Raw genomic sequence first — 18,710 nt, 5'->3', positions numbered from 1 at the left:
TACATGGCAGATGCTTAGTAGTTTGAATGTTTGAATATACTTGAATTAAGATGATAAACTGCTTCTAGAAAGCACTAAAAAACTGTGACAGGGGATATCTGAAAAGCAGGGAGTCATAACTAACACTGTGTTCATTCCAGAAATATTTATCAACTGCTTATTACATATTAGGAATTCTGTCTTTGAGAGGTATTGGTTCCTATGACTGGGACTGTCTGACTTGTAGCATTTTATTTTAGAGTTCCCTTTTCATCAAGCACAACAGGAGATTCTAATGCAGAGCAAATTGTGGTGGTGGGCAAGGGTAAGCAATGCGGGAGGGCAAGGTGATGGTGGGACTCTTAGAAATGGACACTCCTTTCCAGAGGCTGAGGGACAGGGCAGGATCCTGAGGTCCCCAGAAATACTTACCTTTGACAGCTTGCTGGACGTAGGCTGTTGTCCCATCACTAAGGGTCACCGTGTGCAGCCCCAAGCTCTCCATGGCAAACTGCTGCTCGTGCACTCAGACATGAAGTTGGCTTCTGGCCAGCACCAAGAGCCACAGCTGAGGTCAGAGATTTCCTTCTGGGTCACAAATCTAAGAAAATAAACAGTATCACATTATGAGTTAACCAGCTTTCTCCTATCGCAAAGACACTCAGGGAAGGAGTTAATGAGGCCAGCCAGCCAAGAAGAAAAAAGATGAATTCTTCAAAGTAGTGAACTATATTGGTTTTTATGAAAAGGGCTCAAAATACACATTATCTAAGAATTCTAAAAGTTAAGCATAGAAGAGAAGCATGCCAATCAAACGTCATAAAGTAAGAAATCACTGATCAAAACCCATTTCTAAACTTTCTCCCCTTAGGAAGGAGCCCTGCTGAAGGCAGGCAGTTAACCCCACTGCTGATGGTTCTCTCTGCCTACTCCAACATCTCTCCTGTGCTCGGACCCATTTATCTACTGGGCTTGTTAACCATCCTCAGGGAACATCCCACATGTACCACACGTGGAATAAGTCCTCAACAGAACTCACAATGTGTCCCAACCTTCCAGAACTATTGTACTTCCAGTATCCCCTATCCCAGGGGTGGTATCGCCTTCCACCCAGAACTGGGGGGGGTCCTCCTTTTCCCTTAAAAGTCCAGGTACTTATTTCAGGCATGTCTCACCTTTCACCTCTGGACAACTATAAGGAGCCTTATAACTTATGTCCTCAGATAAATTTTTATCTGTTTCCAATTCATTTTCTTTTCTTTCCTTTTTTAGAGACAAAGTATCACTCTGTCGCCCAGCTGGAGTGCAGTGGCTCCATCACAGTTCACTTTAACCTCGAACTCCTGGGCTCAAGTGATCTTCCTGCCTCAGCCTCTTCCAACTCATGTTCTAACATTCATGTTTATGCTGTCAGGGTGAATTTAAAAAAAAAGCTCTCTTCCCACTATCTTGGAGCCTGTAGAGGCCTGCTGAGAACAGGACTTCCAAAAGGCAAATATGGGCGGGGTGTAGTGGCTCATGCCTGTAATCCCAGTGCTTTGGGAGGTTGAGGCAGGAGGATTATTTGAGGCTAGGAGTTCAAGACCAATGTGGGCAACACAGCAAGACATTGTCTCTACAAAAAAAAAAAAAAAAAAAAAATTAGCCAGGTGTAGTGGCACATGCCTGCAATCCTAGCTACACAAGAGGCTGAGGTGGGAGCACTGCCTGACCCCAGGAATTTGAAACTGCAGTGAGCTATGATCATACCACTGAATTCCAGCCTGGGTGATAAGGAGACTCTGTCTCAAAAATAATAATAAGATAAATACAATACATTTGGAAGGCTGTAGTCCAAGGCCATTTTTTGCTAGCTGTAAGTGGGGCCTCCAGAACCAAAGCGAGGACACAGCTCTTATTAAAATTGAGGTATTGGCCGAGTGCGGTGGCTCACGACTGTAATCCCAGCACTTTGGGAGGCCGAGGACAGTGGATCACGAGGTCAGGAGATTGAGACCATCCTGGCTAACATGGTGAAAACCCATCTCTACTAAAAATACAAAAAATTAGCCGGGCGTGGTGGTGGGCGCCTGTAGTCCCAGCTACTTGGGAGGCTGAGGCAGGAGAATGGCATGAACCTGGGAGGCGGAGCTTGCAATGAGCCAAGATTGCGCCACTGCACTCCAGCCTGGGCGACAGAGCGAGACTCCGTCCCAAAAAAAAAAAAAAAAATTGAAGGTATTTATGCTCGAAATGAAACTGAATTCTATTTAGGCAAGAGATGTACTTACATGTATAAAGCAAAGAACAACACACTGACTGCTGGCAGCAAACTGAAGAAAACCAGCATAATCTGGGGAAAGGTAAACTCAGGCCCATGGAAACAGTGGCATGGTTTGTGCTAAATTCCCAAGCAATCTTGCTAAAGCTATTGAACACAGAATCTGTGTGATGCTGTGCCCCTCAAGGACTTAAGCTAATGAAAAGTAAATAAATAAAAGTAGATTTATAAGAAAAAAGAGTATAAATCTAAACATACCACTTCCTTGACTAAAACCCTTCCATAGTTTCCTACAGCTCTTAGAGTCCACCTTGCAGACAAGGCTGGGTTCTGTTATAAACTCCCACAGCCTAGGTACCACCTTTTCCTAGCACTCACACCTCTGGGCTCAACCTACTTCAGTACTCATCACTATCTGTTTAATGTCCGTTGCCTACACAAGGCTTTGGGCTCTAGCCTGGTTTCTGCGTCACAGTGGTTTCTCCAGCACCTCATACTGTGGGCTTTCCACAAATCCTGTGAGTGACTCCCTGGGTCCCTCATGTGCAAGGTGGGAAGCACTGAAGCTTCCTGCTGGCAGGATATCTTCTGTACCCACTGTGGTGTGCAGCCTGCTCTAGCAGTGGACCCCAACACTTGTGAAGCCTGCAGGAAGCCCACAGCCTCTAAACTCAGTGCAGTCATGAAGACTCTCTTTGACATCCATTCTCAAAATTCTCCTGGACTTGGAATCTGGACTGCCTACTGGATTCTCACGACTTACCAACCGATATCCTCGACTGGTGCTACCCAAACTGTTTTCATGTCAGGGGACCTAGAGAGACAGATATTTGTACATTGCATTGCAGATGCTGCTGCTTAAAGTCAGAAGTTCACATTGCAGATGTCACTGCTTCAAGCCAGAAGCGACCAACTGGGGCTTTGACAGCCCTGAGGGGCGAGCGGATCAATATCTTGGCAAAATTATAGACCATCCGGGAGTTCGAGACCAGCCTGACCAACATGGAGAAGCCCTGTCTCTACTAAAAATACAAAATTAGCTGGGCATGGTGGCACATGCCTGTAATCCCAGCTACTTGGGAGGCTGAGGCAGGAGAATTGCTTAAACCTGGGAGGCAGAGGTTGCGGTGAGCCGAGATCGTGTCATTGCACTCCAGCCTGGGCAACAACAGCGAAACTCCGTCTCAAAAAAAAAGAAAAAAACAAAACAAAAACCGGCTGGGCGCGGTGGCTCACACCTGTAATCCCAGCACTTTGAGAAGTTGAGGCGGGCAGATCACAAGGTCAGGAGATCCAGACCATCCTGGCTAACAGGGTGAAACCCTGTCTCTACTAAAAATACAAAAAATTAGCCGGGCGTGGAGGGCGCCTGTAGTTCCAGCTACTCGGGAGGCTACGGCAGAAGAAAGGCATAAACCTGGGAGGCGGAGCTTGCAGTGAGCCAAGATTGCACCACTGCACTCCAGCCTGGGCGACAGTGAGACTCCATCTCAAAAACAAACAAACGAAAAACCCAAAAAAACCTATAGACCATCTGCGACACGCTGATTGGAATGCTCTACCCCAGGCATGGCATCTCAACTAGAATTATTCATTCATTCTGTCCATAAACATTTACTAAATGGGCTAAGGTGCAAGGGCAGCAATACTACTATTATATAGTGAACACTACTATAGAGTTAACCATGTGCTAGGAATGTCACATACATTAACTCATTTAGTTCTAACAATCCTACAATCAAATGCTATGATTATCCTCATTTAAAAGTGAGGGAACCGGGAGGCCCAAGACCAAGTTAAGTAACTTGCTCAAGGTTACACAGCTAACTAGTAAAGGAGGATTTCACCCTACGCCATTTAATCCAGAGTGTGACCTTAATTACTATGCTGCCAAGCACAGAGGTGAAGCTGGGGGTTTATGAAACTTGAAGCTACTCCAAAATACTTTTTTGGTGTGTGAGCCTTTGCATTTTCCAGGAGAGAGGGAAATCCAAGGCTGTCATCAGGGTCTGATAGGGATTAATGGTGAAGAACCACTGGTCAAGGTGGGGATTCTGACATCTGACATCTCTGGTCTATTAGCATCCTTGCCCAGAGCCCTGATAACCTCCACGTGGTCCCTGTCTCACAAGAGCTCTGCTCCTGGCCTCTCTTGGTCTGCTCTACGACCTTCAAGCTTCACTCTCTTCATCAGGTAGATTCTTTGGGTAACCTGCTTTAGTGTAACTGCACTGTGTCAGAAGACACATAAGAGAAACCAGGTCTAAAAACAAAGCAGGCTGGGCACGGTGGCTCATGCCTGTAATCCCAGCACTTTGGGAGGCCGAAGTGGGCGGATCACTTGAGATCAGGAGTTCGAGACCAGCCTGACCAACATGGTGAAACCCCGCCTCTGCTAAAAAAAAAAAAAAATACAAAAATTAGCCAGGTGTGGTAGCACATGCCTAGCTACTTGGGAGGCTGAGGCAGGAGAATTGCTTGGACCCAGGAGGCGGAGTCTGCAGTGAGCCAAAATTGCATCACTGCACTCTAGCCTGGGCAACAACAGCAAAACTCTTGTCTCAAAAAACAAAAACAAAAACAACCCATAAATAAATAAATAAAAATAAAAACAAAGCAGATATAGGTTGAAAAGGGATTGCAAAATACCCTCAGACTCCCTGGGCCCTGTGGCTCCTGCAGCTCACCTCTGTCAAATACTCACATGGTTTAACTGAGCACAACTGCACTCCACTGGGACTTTCTAAGGAAAATCAGTGGTGTGGTTAAGAGCACAGGCTCTGAAGTCAGAGGTCTGGGTTTTAATCCAGGCTGAACTTCTGTGTAGCCTTGGGCAGGCTCTCTGAGCCTCAGATGTCACTTCTGAGAAAATGGGGATAATAGTGGCATTTGCTTCATAGCCTGCTGTAAGGGATTAAATGAGGGCACATATGCCTGTACTCTAGAAATACCAGCTATCAGGAGGAGGGGAAGGAAGAGGAACCTAAAGGGAAATGCTTTTGAAGCAATACGAAGTCCTAAAACAGCTAGGACTAGTGGCAACCACCCTGGACTAGAAGTCTACAGAATTGGCTTCTAATCTCGATTCTATCTCTATGTCTGCCTCTTTATCTGTAAAATGAAATGCTGGCCCAAATTACCCTAAGATCCTTTCTACTGCTCATGCTAATATTTATTTTTATCACATATAAATGTGATTAATATATACCAGCCACTTTTTAAAGCACCTTACCTATATTAACTCTTAATCTTAAAAATAACTGATGAGGAAGTAGGTATATTATACCCATTTTACAGATGAGGCAACTGAGGCTTAGAGGTATAGTACCTTGTCCAAGCTTCCAACACTACTATGTGTTGAAGCCAGGATTCAAAGCCAGGCTGGCTGGCCCCAGAGCCCATACTTCTCAATATCTGGCGCACTTCTTCCTTCTGCTAATTCACTGTGACTGGCACACTGTCAGCACTCAAAACACTTGAATACGGCTTAACTTCCATCTCACCCACTGTAACTTAAACCCAGACCTTCTTGGCCTACCCGCAATGGAAAAGGGGAATAGCTGGTAGCCACACTTCCCAAAATAACCCTTCTTAGACTCAAAGAAAACAAATTTCCACTCCTTTTCATGTTCTCGCGTCCAGGCTAAATAACCTCAACTCATTCACGTTTCCTTCCTAAGTCTCGTAATACAAACCTTTAAAAGAGGCTACTGTTGTTCCCTGACCTTTCCCAATCTCTGAAGCTGCCTTCCAAAAGAGCCTGACTGCAGAGGGTGAGGAGGAAGCTTTGTGGCTGCTAGGCATCTACCAGTGCCCTGATTGCCATTTTTCTCCCTGTACTTTCTTTCAATGATGGCTTACTCTGAATCCTCCCATGCTGGCACTGAACTAACAACAGTGACATGGGCAGAGCCAAAGAAAGGCTTGTTACTGCTTCAGGATGGCTATGTGTGAGTTCTGCCTGCACTTGCCGGTTCAGACTCATTACTCCTGCAGCCCTCCGAGACAGGGCAGAGGGGCAGTGAGGGTGGCTGCTCTGTTTTCTCCTTGTAGGATATAAGGTTTACTAGCTCTGCAATGACCTGAGCTGTGTATAGGGGAGAGAGAGACTGGGAGAGGGGAAGGTGAGAAAAGAGTGAAGACAGAAGGGAGCACTCTTGACTTTCCCAGAACTAGGAGCAAATCCAGTTCTCTTTGCTGCTTTTTTTTTTTTTTTTTTTTTTGAGATGGAGTCTTGCTCTCACGCCCACGCTGGAGTGCAATGGCACAATCTCGGCTCACTGCAACCTCCGCCTCCTGGGTTCAAGTAATTCTCCTGCCTCAGCCTCATGAGCAGCTGGGATTACACGCATGCACCACCACGCCCGGCTAATTTTTTTGTATTTTTAGTAGAGACAGGGTTTCACCATGTTGGTCAGGCTGGTCTCGAACTCCTGACCTCTTGATCCGCCCACCTTGGCCTCCCAAAATGCTGGGATTACAGGCGTGAGCCACTGCACCTGGCCTGCTGCACTTTTAAATAAACTTAACCCATTACTGGTCCTGATGCAGGAAAACCCTTCACCTTTGCAATATATCGATGTGTTTCTTACTGTTAAAACATAAATTGTAATTATTGAGGAGAGATAACATTTAGAAAAACCTTTTATTTATTTAGACAGGATCTCATTTTGTTGCCCAGGTTGGCATGCAGTGATCATAGCTCCTGTAAACTCAACCTCCTGGGCTCAAGCGATCCTCTTGCCTTAGCCTCCTGAGTGGCTGGGACTATAGGTGTGTGCCACTACTCCCAACTTTTTAGATACTTTGGATCTTTAGGTCTCTCCATGAATCAAGATGTGCTTAAACTGCCTCCTCAAAGGAGAAAAATAAGGGATGTGAAAGATAGGAAACTAAAGAGTAGCCATGGTTTTTGTGTTTTTCCACTTTATCATGGTTGAGACCTACTGTGCTCCACACGCAAGCTGGGCTGTGCTGACTACAGGCACCTGTTCGCTATTCTATTGTCTTCTGCCAACCAGAACTCTGGACAGTTGGAACAAGGCTTTCTGTACTCTGCCTCAGCCAGCCCAGAGGGCAACTGTATTTAGAAGCCAAAAAAAGAAAACAACAACAAAAACATTTGCCTGAAAAGAATGTTCAATTTTGATTAGCAAAAATAATTATGACTTAATCTTCACTCAGAAACTTCTTCATTTGTAAACATAGAAAACTTCTCATGAGAACAAAGACACATTAGTTTGGGAGGGATGAAGGCTGATGAAGATGAGTGGCAAACAAATCAGAACCAGATTTGGAAAAGTTGCAGTAAAATGATTCAATGTTTATTATAGAAAAATACTTCACTACACGCACAAAAACCTAGTGAACAGGCCTGGTTCGGTGGGTTTCTAAACACTGACGAGAAAACAGGAAATTAGTAACACAAACTTGCACTAACATAACACAAGTTTAAAACAGCTAAAACACATCTTTGCATAAAGCACATTGCTTTTTTTCTTCAATTTTTTTTTCTTCTTTTTAAAAGAAGAAGCGCCATTTAAAAGAAATCCCAGCACTTTGGGAGGCTGAGGTGGGAGGATCCCTTGAGCCCAGGAGTTTGAGACCAGCCTGGGCAACATAGTGAGACCCCCATTTCTTTCTTTTTTTTTTTTTTTGTGAGATGGAGTCTCCCGGGTTCAAGCAATTCTCCTGCCTCAGCCTCCTGAGTAGCTGGGATTACAGGCATGCACCACCATGCCCATCTGATTTTTGTATTTTTAGTAGAGATGGGGTTTCACCATGTTAGTCAGGCTGGTCTTGAACTCCTGACCTCATGATCTGCCTGCGTTGGCCTCCCAACGTACTGGGATTATAGGTGCGAGCCATTGTGCCTGGCCCTGACTTGGGCTTTAAAAATCAATGTCTGGCCAGGTGCGGTGGCTCACGCCTATAACCCCAGCACACTGGGAGGCTGAGGCAGGCAGATCATTAGAGGTCAGGAGTTTGAGATCAGCCTGGCCAACATGGCGAAACCCCATCTCTACTAAAAATACAAAAATTAGCCAGGTGTGGTGGTGCACGCCTGCAATCCCAGCTACTCAGGAGGCTGAGGCAAGATAATCGCTTGAACCTGGGAGGTGGAGGTGGCAGTGAGCTGAGATCACACCACTGCACTCCAGAGTGCACTGGGCAACAGAGTGAGACTCTTTTTTTTTTTTTTTTTTCTGAGACAGAGTCTCACTCTGTTGCCCAGGCTAGAGTGCAGTGGTGCGAGCTCAGCTCATTGCAACCTCCACTTCCTGGTTTCAAGCGATTCTCCTGCCCCAGCCTCCAGAGTAGCTGGGATTACAGGTGCGCGCCACCAGGCCCGGCTAATGTTTTTGTATTTTTAGTACAGACGGGGTTTCGCCATGTTGGCCTGGCTGGTCTCGAACGCCTGACCTCAAGTGATCCGCCTACCTTAGCCTCCCAAAGTGCTGGGATTACAGGCATGAGCCACCATGCCCAGCCGAGATACTGTCTTAAAAAAATCAATGTGAGGCTGAGGTCAGGTGCAGACACCGTCTCTACAAAAATAATTGCCAGGCATGGTGGCACATGGCTGTAGTCCCAGCTACTCGGGGGCTGAAGTGGGAGGAACATTCAAGCCCAGGAAGTTGAGGCTTTGGAGAGCCATGATTGTGCCACTGCACTTCAACCTGTGTGACAAAGCAAGACCCTTTCTCAAAAGAAAATGAAAAGCATCGATCTACTTCTTTTCTAATTCATGCTGGCATAAACACCAAGGTGGAGAACTGCCTTAAGAAGTTTTCTTCCTTTAACTATCAGAAGTCCAACTACCTCTTGGATATATATATATGTGCATATATATACATACATACACACACACACACACACACACACATACAGAAACAGGGTCTTGCTCTGTCACCCACACTACAAGTGCAACGGCATGATCATAGCTCACTGCAACCTTGAACTCCTAGACTAAAGTAATCTTCTTGCCTGAGCCTCTCAAATATCTGGGACTACAGGTGTGCACTACCAAGCCTGGCTAATTTATTTATTTATTTACTTACATCTATCTCTATTTACTTATTTTTGTAGAGATGGGGTCTTGCTATGTTGCCCAGACTGGTCTTGAACTCCTGGCCTCAAGTGATCGTCTCACCTCAGCCTCCCGAAGTGCTGAGATTAACAAGTATGAGCCACCTTGCCTGGTGGATATATTTTTAATGCAGTAGTCTTCAAACTGTTTTTGTTGTTGTTGTTGCTTTGAGAAACGGTCTCGCTCTGCTGTCCAGGCTGGAGTGCAGTGGCATGATCATAGCCCACTGCAGCCTTGATCTCCTGGGCTCAAACGATCCTCCCACCTCAGCCTCCCAAGCAGGTGGAACTACAGGTGTGTGCCACCATGCCTGGCTAATTTTTCTTTTTTTAAATTTTTAAATTTTTGTAGAGATGAGGTCTTATTATGTTGCCCAGGCTGGTCTCGATCTCCCAGGATCAAGTGATCCTCCCACCTTAGCCTCAACAAAGTGCTAGAATTATAGGCATCAGCCACTGTGCCTGGCTGTATTCTTCAAACTGGGATGTGCCGTGTTTTGTTTGTCTTGTGGAATAGTGTCACAGTGGGACCCCATGATTCAGTATCCTATGTTGATCTTCAGGGAATCTGCTATATATATTTTTTTCTTTTTTTTTTTTTGAGACGGAGTCTCACTCTGTCGCCCAGGCTGGAGTGCAGTGGTGCAATCTCAGCTCACTGCAACCTCCACCTCCAGGGTTCAAGTGATTCTCCTGCCTCAGCCTCCCAAGTAGCTGAGACTACAGACATGAGCCATCACCCCCGGGAAATTTTTTGCATTTTTAGTAGAGACGGGGTTTGGCCATACTGGCCAGGCTGATCTCTAACTCCTGACCTCAGGTGATCTGCCCGCCTTGGCCTCCCAAAGTATTGGGATTATAGGCGTGAGCCACTGTGCAGCAGAATCTGCTATATTCTTAACTCGAAGCAATGTCCATGAGGCTGTGGAGAAACAGGCACAGTCATACATTGCTGGTGGTGGGAGAACATATTGGCACAATCTCTATGGAGGAGAGTTTGACAATATCAACCAAAATTACAAATGTACATATTATCTGACCCAGCAATTTCACATCTAGTCTACAGGTAGATGGACATGCGTGAAAATGGCACATGTCCAAGGTTATCTATGGCATCTCTGCATGTAATAAAAGCAAAAACTTGCCGGGCGCGGTGGCTCACGCCTGTAATCCCAGCACTTTGGGAGGCCGAGGCGGGTGGATCACGAGGTCAGGAGATCGAGACCATCCTGGCTAACACGGTGAAACCCCGTCTCTACTAAAAATACAAAAAATTAGCCGGGCGTGGTAGCGGGCGCCTGTAGTCCCAGCTACTCGGGAGGCTGAGGCAGGAGAATGGTGTGAACCCGGGAGGCGGAGCTTGCAGTGAGCCGAGATCGCGCCACTACACTCCAGCCTGGGCGACAGAGCGAGACTCCGTCTCAAAAAAAAAAAAAAAAAAAAAAAGCAAAAACTTAGAAACAGCATAAATGTCCATCAATATCAAACTTCCATACTATGTAGACATAAATGAGGAAGCTCCTTACATATTGACATGGCAAGATCTCCAAAACATAGTGAAAAAAATGGCTAGGTATAAAACAGTGCCACTTATTTATTTATGAGACGAAGTCTTGCTCTGTCGCCTAGGCAGTAGTGCAGTGGTGTAATCTTGGCTCACTGCAACCTCTGCCTCCCGGGTTCAACAGTGCTTTTTATGTAATGTCATTGGCATTAAAAAATCTGTGGGCTGGGCGCGGTGGCTCACACCTGTAATCCCAGCACTTTGGGAGGCTGAAGCAGTCGGATCACCAGGTCAAGAGATCTAGACCATCCTGGCCAACATGGTGAAACCCGTCTCTACTAAAAATACAAAAAATTAGCTGGGCATGGCGGCACACACCTGTAGTCCCAGCTACTCAGGAGGTAGAGGCAGGAGAATCGCTTGAATCCAGGAGGTGGCTGCAGTGAGCCGAGATTGCGCCACTGCACTCCAGCCTGGTGACAGGGCGAGACTCCATCTCAAACAAACAAACAAAATCTGTGGAAGGATAGTCAAGAAATTATTAAAATTACTAACCAGGGTTGCCTGTGGAGGGATGACTGAGTGGTGATGACGATGGAAAGGCGACTTTTCAGGGAATATCTTTTATACTCCACGAAAAACAAATGGCTGGGTGCGGTGGCTCACGCCTATAATCAGCACTTTGGGAGGCCAAGGCGGGCGGATCACAAGGTCAGGAGTTTGAGACCAGCCTGGCCAACATAGTGAAACCCCATCTCTACTAAAAATACAAAAATTAGCTGGGCATGGTGGCACGTGCCTGTAGGCCCAGCTACTTGGGAGGCTGAGGCTGGAGAATCACTTGAACCCAGGAGGCAGAGGTTGCTGTGAGCCAAGATTGCACCACTGCATTCCAGCTTGGGCGACAGAGCAAGACTTGGTCTCAATAAAAAAATAAAAATAAAAAAAGCCTTGAGAATGTGTTACCTATGCAACATAAATAAAAAATTAAAAATAGAAAGTCTAAATGCATGCTTTGTACTCCCTTTGTTGGTTACAGGAATATCTATGATTCTCCATGCATGAGGAATGGAGAGTCCAGTGCTGATATGATGGATTCCATGTTACTGATCTACAGCAAAAGCACATCCGAAAACTGAGCTTCGTGATTCATGGAGGCCATTCTATAACATCATATGGAAAGCTGATCAGCTGAGCATGAGGCAACAGCAAGTCTATACAGGACCTGAGGACATGGTGGCTTCAACATGTGTGTCCCCAGCCTGGTCACAAGGGTGGGTCTGGACGAAGTGGTGGCCTAAGCAGGGTCTACCTTTCCCCTTCATTGCTCCATATGGCCACAGGACAGTATTTCCTGGGTTGAGAAGATGATCTCAGAGAAGGAACTCTGGTCTTAGGCACCCCTGCCAAATCCCCAACATCAAAGCCTCAGGTCAGTTCTACAACCTCAAAGAGCTCCCAGTTCCTTGGTTCTTATCTTAACTGTATGGGTCTCATGCTTTATCAACCATCCAAAAGTAGCAGGAACTCCCAACAAATGAAGTGATGAAGTGAGATAGTACCAGGCTAACAAGTTGTATCTGGCCTTCTTAGGGATGAACTATTCACCAGACGGCCAGCTCTAAGGGAGTGTCAAATAGAGGCACTAGAAAAGAGGCACTCTGGCTTCCAGGTAATGACAGTATAATGAGCCTGAGACCCCGAATGACCTGTCCAACATCACAAATCCTTCTGATTCTGAACTGGAAGAGAGAAGCCTGAGTACGCCTCATACTTTTTTTTTTTTTTTTTTTTTGAGACAGAGTCTCGCTCTGTCGCCCAGACTGGAGTGCAATGGCATGATCTTAGCTCACCACAACCTCCGCCTCCCAGGTTCAAGCTATTTTCCTGCCTCAGCCTCCCCAGCGGCTGGGACTACAGGCGCCTGCCACCATGCCCGGCAAATTTTTGTATTTTTAGTAGAGATGGGGTTTTACCATGTTTGCCAGGCTGGTCTCGAACTCCTGACCTCAGGTGAACCACCCGCCTCAGCCTCCCAAAGTGCTGGGATTACAGACATGAGCCACCACACCCGGCTGGCCTCATACTTTTGCCAGCAAAAGAGACAATTGCATAGGATTTGTGAGACCATCACATTTCTATATATTGACTGATAGCTGCCAGGGTAAAAGGCATTTGAAGTTTGTTGGCAGCTTTAGGAAACAGCACTCAAAACAGGTTAGGGCCATCTGTTAAAGACAATAGCTTCAGCTGCACTTGGATTTGTATTGCAGGTGTTTTTTTTTTTTTTCTCTCTCTCTTTTTGAGATGAAGTCTTGTTCTATAGCCCAGGCTGGAGAGCAATGGTGCGATCTTGGCTCACTGCAACCTCCGCCTCCTGGGTCCTGGTTCAAGCAATTCTCCTGCACGCCACCATGCCCAGCTAATTTTTGTATTTTTAGTAGAGATGGGGTTTCACCATGTTGGCCAGGCTGGTCTTGAATTCCTGACTTCGTGATCTGCCCATCTCAGCCTCCCAAAGTGCTGGGATTACAGGTGTGAGCCACTACGTCCGGCCAGGTTTCGTTTTTTTTTTTTGTTTTTTCTTTTTTCACTCTCCAGGACAAAATTTCCCCATTCCATTAAGTGGTAGATGTTGACTATGTCTCCTCTAAACTAATTTTGTGGGTGACTAATTTTGTCAATTAGGATGAGCTATATCTTATACTCTTATCTGGTCAAAGAGACTCTCCTCACGATATAAACGTAGACATCTAAATGACACAAGAATAAACACAGCCACAGGGACAGTTTCCAGATGCAGTTAAAGGGTTACACTGCCACGGAGTGTGTTTTCCTTAACACCTGACTCTTTTAGGGGGAAAATAACATTCTTACTTTCTGTTACAGTGATTATAATTTAAGTTCCTGGAGAGCATGCCTTTCAGCCTAATTAGCACCTAACAAAGAATGTGCCCACAGATACCAAATGATTAATACTATTAGGTTACATAGCTAACTGAGCTCTTTAGCTCAGATTTGAATCCTGATTCAGTTCTGCTTATTGTAAATTATCTAAGTTGAACTCCTGAGACCAGATTTGAAACTCTTCATCTACCACAGAACTGTGAGCTTCTAAGAGAAGCTCCTGGCAAGGAAGTAAATGTTGAACGAAAGAATGGAGGAGGGAAGGAACAGAAGCCCCCACCACTCCAACCCTTCCCAACCACTCCCAACTCTTCCCCAGTCCAGCTAAGTGGATGACTTTTCCCTCATCGGGATTACCATCTTGCCTCATCTTTGACATGCACGTTCACTGTTTCCACGGAAACCCAGATCAGGAACAAGCTTTCCCTGGCTAATGTCACACTCCAGCCCCATGTTTCGTCTGCACTTGGCAGTGAAGCCACAACAGGGGGTTGTCTGCGGTGCTCCCTGAGGGCACAGATTCGTCTTCTCCATCATCATATCCTCATGTGACATAGTGCCCACCACATGGCAGGCACTCACTGGGTATTACTTCAGCGAATGAAGGAAGAAATCTTATTGCCAATACCACTACCTGGTGTAGAACTCAGCAGTTTCCAAAATGCTCTCAGATACACATATATTATCATGTTTATTCTAAGCACTTAGTTCATCAACTCCCACAATAGGAGGGGCTGAGAAGACAACTCATTCCTAGTCTAAAGTGGTTATTTTGGCTGGGTGTGGTGACTCATGCCTGTAATCCCAGCACCTTGGGAGACCGAGGCAGGTGGAGGCTTGAGCCCAGGAGTTCAGGACCAGCCTGGGCAGCATGGTGAAACCCTCTCTACCAAAAATACAAACATTAGCCAGGCGTGGTGGTGCCCATCTCTGTAGTCCCAGCTACTCAGGAGGCTGACATGGGAGGACTGATTGAGCTGGAGAGGTCACTGCTGCAGTGAGCCTCCATGATTGCGCCACTGCACTCCAGCCTGGGTGACAGAACAAGACCTTGTCAAAGAAACAGATAAGGGGCCGGATGCAGTGGCTCAAGCCTGTAATCCCAGCACTTTGGGAGGCCAAGGCGGGCGGATCACAAAGTCAGGAGATAGAGACCATCCTGGTTAACACGGTGAAACCCCGTCTCTACTAAAAATACAAAAATTAGCCGGGCGCGGTGGTGGGCGCCTGTAGTCCCAGCTACTCGGGAGGCTGAGGCAGGAGAATGGCGTGAACTCGGGAGGCAGGGCTTGCAGTGAGCCGAGATGGCGCCACTGCATTTCAGCCTGGGTGACGAGCGAGACTCCGTCTCAAAAAAAAAAAAAAAAAAAGAAATAGACAATAAAATAAAATAAAGCAGTCATTTTGCAGATGAAGAGACAGAGGCCTGCATTGCCAGAGGAGTCCCAAAGGATCACATAGCTACCTGGTAGCAGAGCAGGGCCTAACACCTGACCACCAGTGTTCTTCCCATACTCCGCTGTCTCTTGCCAGGTGATGGTGTTCTTTTATTTCCTGAGAGTAGACATTTCCTAGGCTCCAAAAGACTTGAATATCCAGCTGCTTACTCAACATCTCGACTTTGATATCCAAAAAGCACTTCGAACTTGACATGTTCAAGAGTGAATTCCTTATCTCCTCCTTCTAACAACCTGCCCTCCTTCCAGGCTCCCCAATTTCAGTAGATGGGAATTCTACCATTTTGTTACTCAGGCCAAAAATGTGGGAGCCAGGCAGATCACGAGTTCAGGAGTTTGAGACCAGCCTGGCAAATATGGTGAAACCCCATCTCTACTAAAAATACAAAAATTAGCCGGGTGCGCTGGCATGCACCTGTAGTCCCAGCTACTCACGAGGCTGAGGCAGAAGAATCACTTGAACCCAGGAGGCGGAGGTTGCAGTGAGCCGAGATCATGCCACTGCACTCCACCGTGGGCGACAGAGCGAGACTGTCTTGAAAAAAAAAAAAATTGTAGCCACCCTCAACTGCTATTTCTTTTATATATCACATCCAGTCCATCAGCAAATCCTGTTGGCTCCTTTCCAAATATATCCAGAAGCCAACCACTTCTCACCTTTCCATTGCTTCACCTTGGGTTCAAGCCACCAACTTCTCTTGTTTAGACTATTGTAGTAGCCTCCTAACCAGTTTCTCTCCTTCCATTTTTGCCCCGTTATAGCTTATTCTCAACACAGCAGCCAGAATGACCTTTTCAATATGTCAGGCCATGTTATTTATCTGCCTAGAATTCTCTAATGGCTACCATCTCACTCACAACTCACACTAAAAGCCAGTGGCCTGTGTGATCTGCCCCCAATTCACCCCCACCGCAACATCTGCCATTTCTTCTCTCACTAATATACTGCAGCCGTATCGGCTGGCTTCCTCATGTTTCTTGAATATATAGGGCACATTCCTGCCTCAGGGCCTTTGTGTTTGCTGTTCTTCCTGATTGGAATAAACTTCCCCTAGATGTATGCTTGACTTACCCCCTAACTTCCTTCAGGTCTTTGCTCAAATGTTACCTTTTTAGTGGGAACCTCTTCAACTACCCTATTTAAAATTTTAACACCCAGAATCCTGGCACTTTCTTCTTCTTCTTCTTTTCTTTTTTTTTTTTGAGACAGAGTCTCGCTCTGTCACCCAGGCTGGAGTGCAGCAGCGTGATCTCAGCTCACTGCAACCTCTGCCTCCTGGGTTGAAGTGATTCTTGTGCCTCAGCCTCCCGAGTAGCTGGGATTACAGGTGCCTGCCACCACGCCTGGCTAATTTTTGTATTTTTAGTAGAGCTGGGGTTTCGCCATGTTGGCCAGGCTGGTCTCAAACTCCTGGCCTCATGTTATCTACCCAACCCAGCCTCCCAAAGTGCTGAGATTACAGGTGTGTGCCACTGCACCTGGCCTACTCCTGGCACTTTCTATCTCCCTTCTCTGCTTAATTTTCTCAATATATATTTTACTTATTTGTTTATTGTCTGTTTCTACCCTGTCCATTCCTCAAACAGTGAGCTCACTGCTCTATTCCCAGTACCTAGAAAAGTACCTGGCACACAGCAGATATTCACCAAATATTTGTGGGATGAATGAATCAGTGAATGAATGAATATATATACCTTTAGGATCTCCCAGTAACCTGAAAGCTTTAGGCAAGAAGGGGAAGACCCTAGTAGAGCTCTGGTCTCTCTCTAGCCCTCAGTCCCTCTTTCCTCCTTACTGCCTCACCCTCTTCTCAGGTCCAGTCCAGCCCTATTCCACCAGAAACCACACCTAAGCTGAGAAGCAGTGCAACAGGTGCTTGATGCCAGGATGTTACAATTCCCAGGCCACTAGGTACAGAATTCTGAAGGGTGCTAATTTTTAAATTTAGCATCCTGATATCTCACAAACAGAAGAGGTCAGAGAAAGGTTAGGACTAAATATACTACTTAACCTAGATAACAGTACTGATTCAGAAACAGTAGCTCATTTGCTCTGAGGTGTTTTCCAAGGAACAGTGCTAAATTTGCACTTGTTCACCTAGCTGCCCCTGCCTTTAATCTTTTTATAATGGATTTCCAACATACACAAAAATGGAAAGAATGGTATAATGAACCTCTTGAACCCATTATCCAACTTCAAAAATTACCAACATTTTGCCTCCTTGGTTTCCTCTGTTCCTTAATCGTCTCTGCAACCCACACTAAATATTTCAAACTAGCTGTTTTCTTGAGAACAGATTTATATAAGACAGCCCCTGATGCTGTTACCACTGTATTCGAGCAACTGCGTCAAACAACCTATCTTACCAGAAATACAGTAGAAAAAAAAAGAAAAGCACTTACATCCATTCCCCCACCTGAGCAATGACTAAAAAAGGAAGTGTCTAAATTACCGACGTTTAAATCAAGGGACATGCCCATTATCATGTCTGGAGAACTTTGGGGAGAGGTGTTGTGTCCACAAAATGAATGTAGACATGAACTGCTTTTACTTGTGTACACCTGATGCAGAATTTCTGAGTGAGTTAATTTAATCCAACAGGTATTTACTGACTACCTGCTAAATGTGAGGGAAGAGATGAAGACAGAAGATAAAGAAAACCAGCCAGGTGCAGCGGCTCATGCCTGTAATCCTAGCACTTTGGGAGGCTGAGGCGAGTGGATCACCTGAGGTCAGGAGTTAGAGATCAGTCTGGCCAACATGGTGAAACCCAGTCTCTACTAAAAATACAAAAATTAGCTGGGCATGGTTGCAGGCGCCTGTAACACCAGCTACTTGGGAGGCTGAGGTGTGAGAATCACTTGAACTCAGGAGGAGGAGGTTGCAGTGAGCCAAGACTGCACCACTGCACTCCAGCCTGGGTGACAGAGTAAGACTCCATCTCGAAAAGAAAAGAAAAAAGAAAACCTAGTCTCTGTTCTCACAGAGCTCACAGAGTGGGGGTGAGAAAAGTACACAAATAACTCAAATACAAGGCAGAATAAGTTCTGTGCCCTAAGTAAACAAATCTAAGGCAAGAACTCCTTTTTAAAATCCACCCACAGCAGTTGTAGAACCCAGGGTATACCCTTTCCTCAACTCTAGTTTTAGTTTCTGCTGTATTTATTGTTGCACAGCCAATAAGTACATTATAAGAGACCTGGGAATTTGGTGACCCACAGAATAGACTTTTGGATGTGGATCTTTGATGTCACATTTTGCTACTGACTCTTCAGACTTCAGTGGGTGGGGATTATCAAGTTTTCCCAGGGCTTGAAAAAAATGGGGCTAATTCAGTGCCTGCAGAAGCTGACACCCAAAGCATTCTACTCTGAGGGCATATACAGCAAGCAGCTTCATAACAGGATAGGATAGTGGGAGGGTGTCCAGGAGACACAGCTAGATTGATTCTGAAGGACTTCAAAGGGCTCTCTCCCTGCCCTCTAAAAAACCAAGATCCTTTGGTGATCTATT

General features: G+C 45.8%; 1 protein-coding gene across 9 annotated transcripts in view; it reads right to left on the bottom strand.

The window, feature by feature from the left end:
* The window catches only part of ZNF76 (zinc finger protein 76), a 36,789-nt gene that overhangs the window by 14,351 nt on the left and 3,728 nt on the right, over positions 1-18,710 (bottom strand). For all 9 annotated transcript variants that reach the window (XR_010157692.1, XR_010157691.1, XM_016955299.4 and 6 more), the window contains exon 2: positions 412-580. Coding sequence is in view for 7 of the 9 variants with exons in the window: in XM_016955299.4 (XP_016810788.1) it covers positions 412-484 (73 nt within the window). In the remaining 2 variants the exon portion in view is untranslated. The remainder of the gene's footprint in view (positions 1-411; positions 581-18,710) is intronic.

Source organism: Pan troglodytes, chromosome 5 (assembly GCF_028858775.2).
Source record: "Pan troglodytes isolate AG18354 chromosome 5, NHGRI_mPanTro3-v2.0_pri, whole genome shotgun sequence".
Lineage (NCBI taxonomy): Eukaryota > Metazoa > Chordata > Mammalia > Primates > Hominidae > Pan > Pan troglodytes.
The sequence above is the reverse complement of the archived record's forward strand: the minus strand, read 5'-3'. Positions and strand labels throughout refer to the sequence as shown.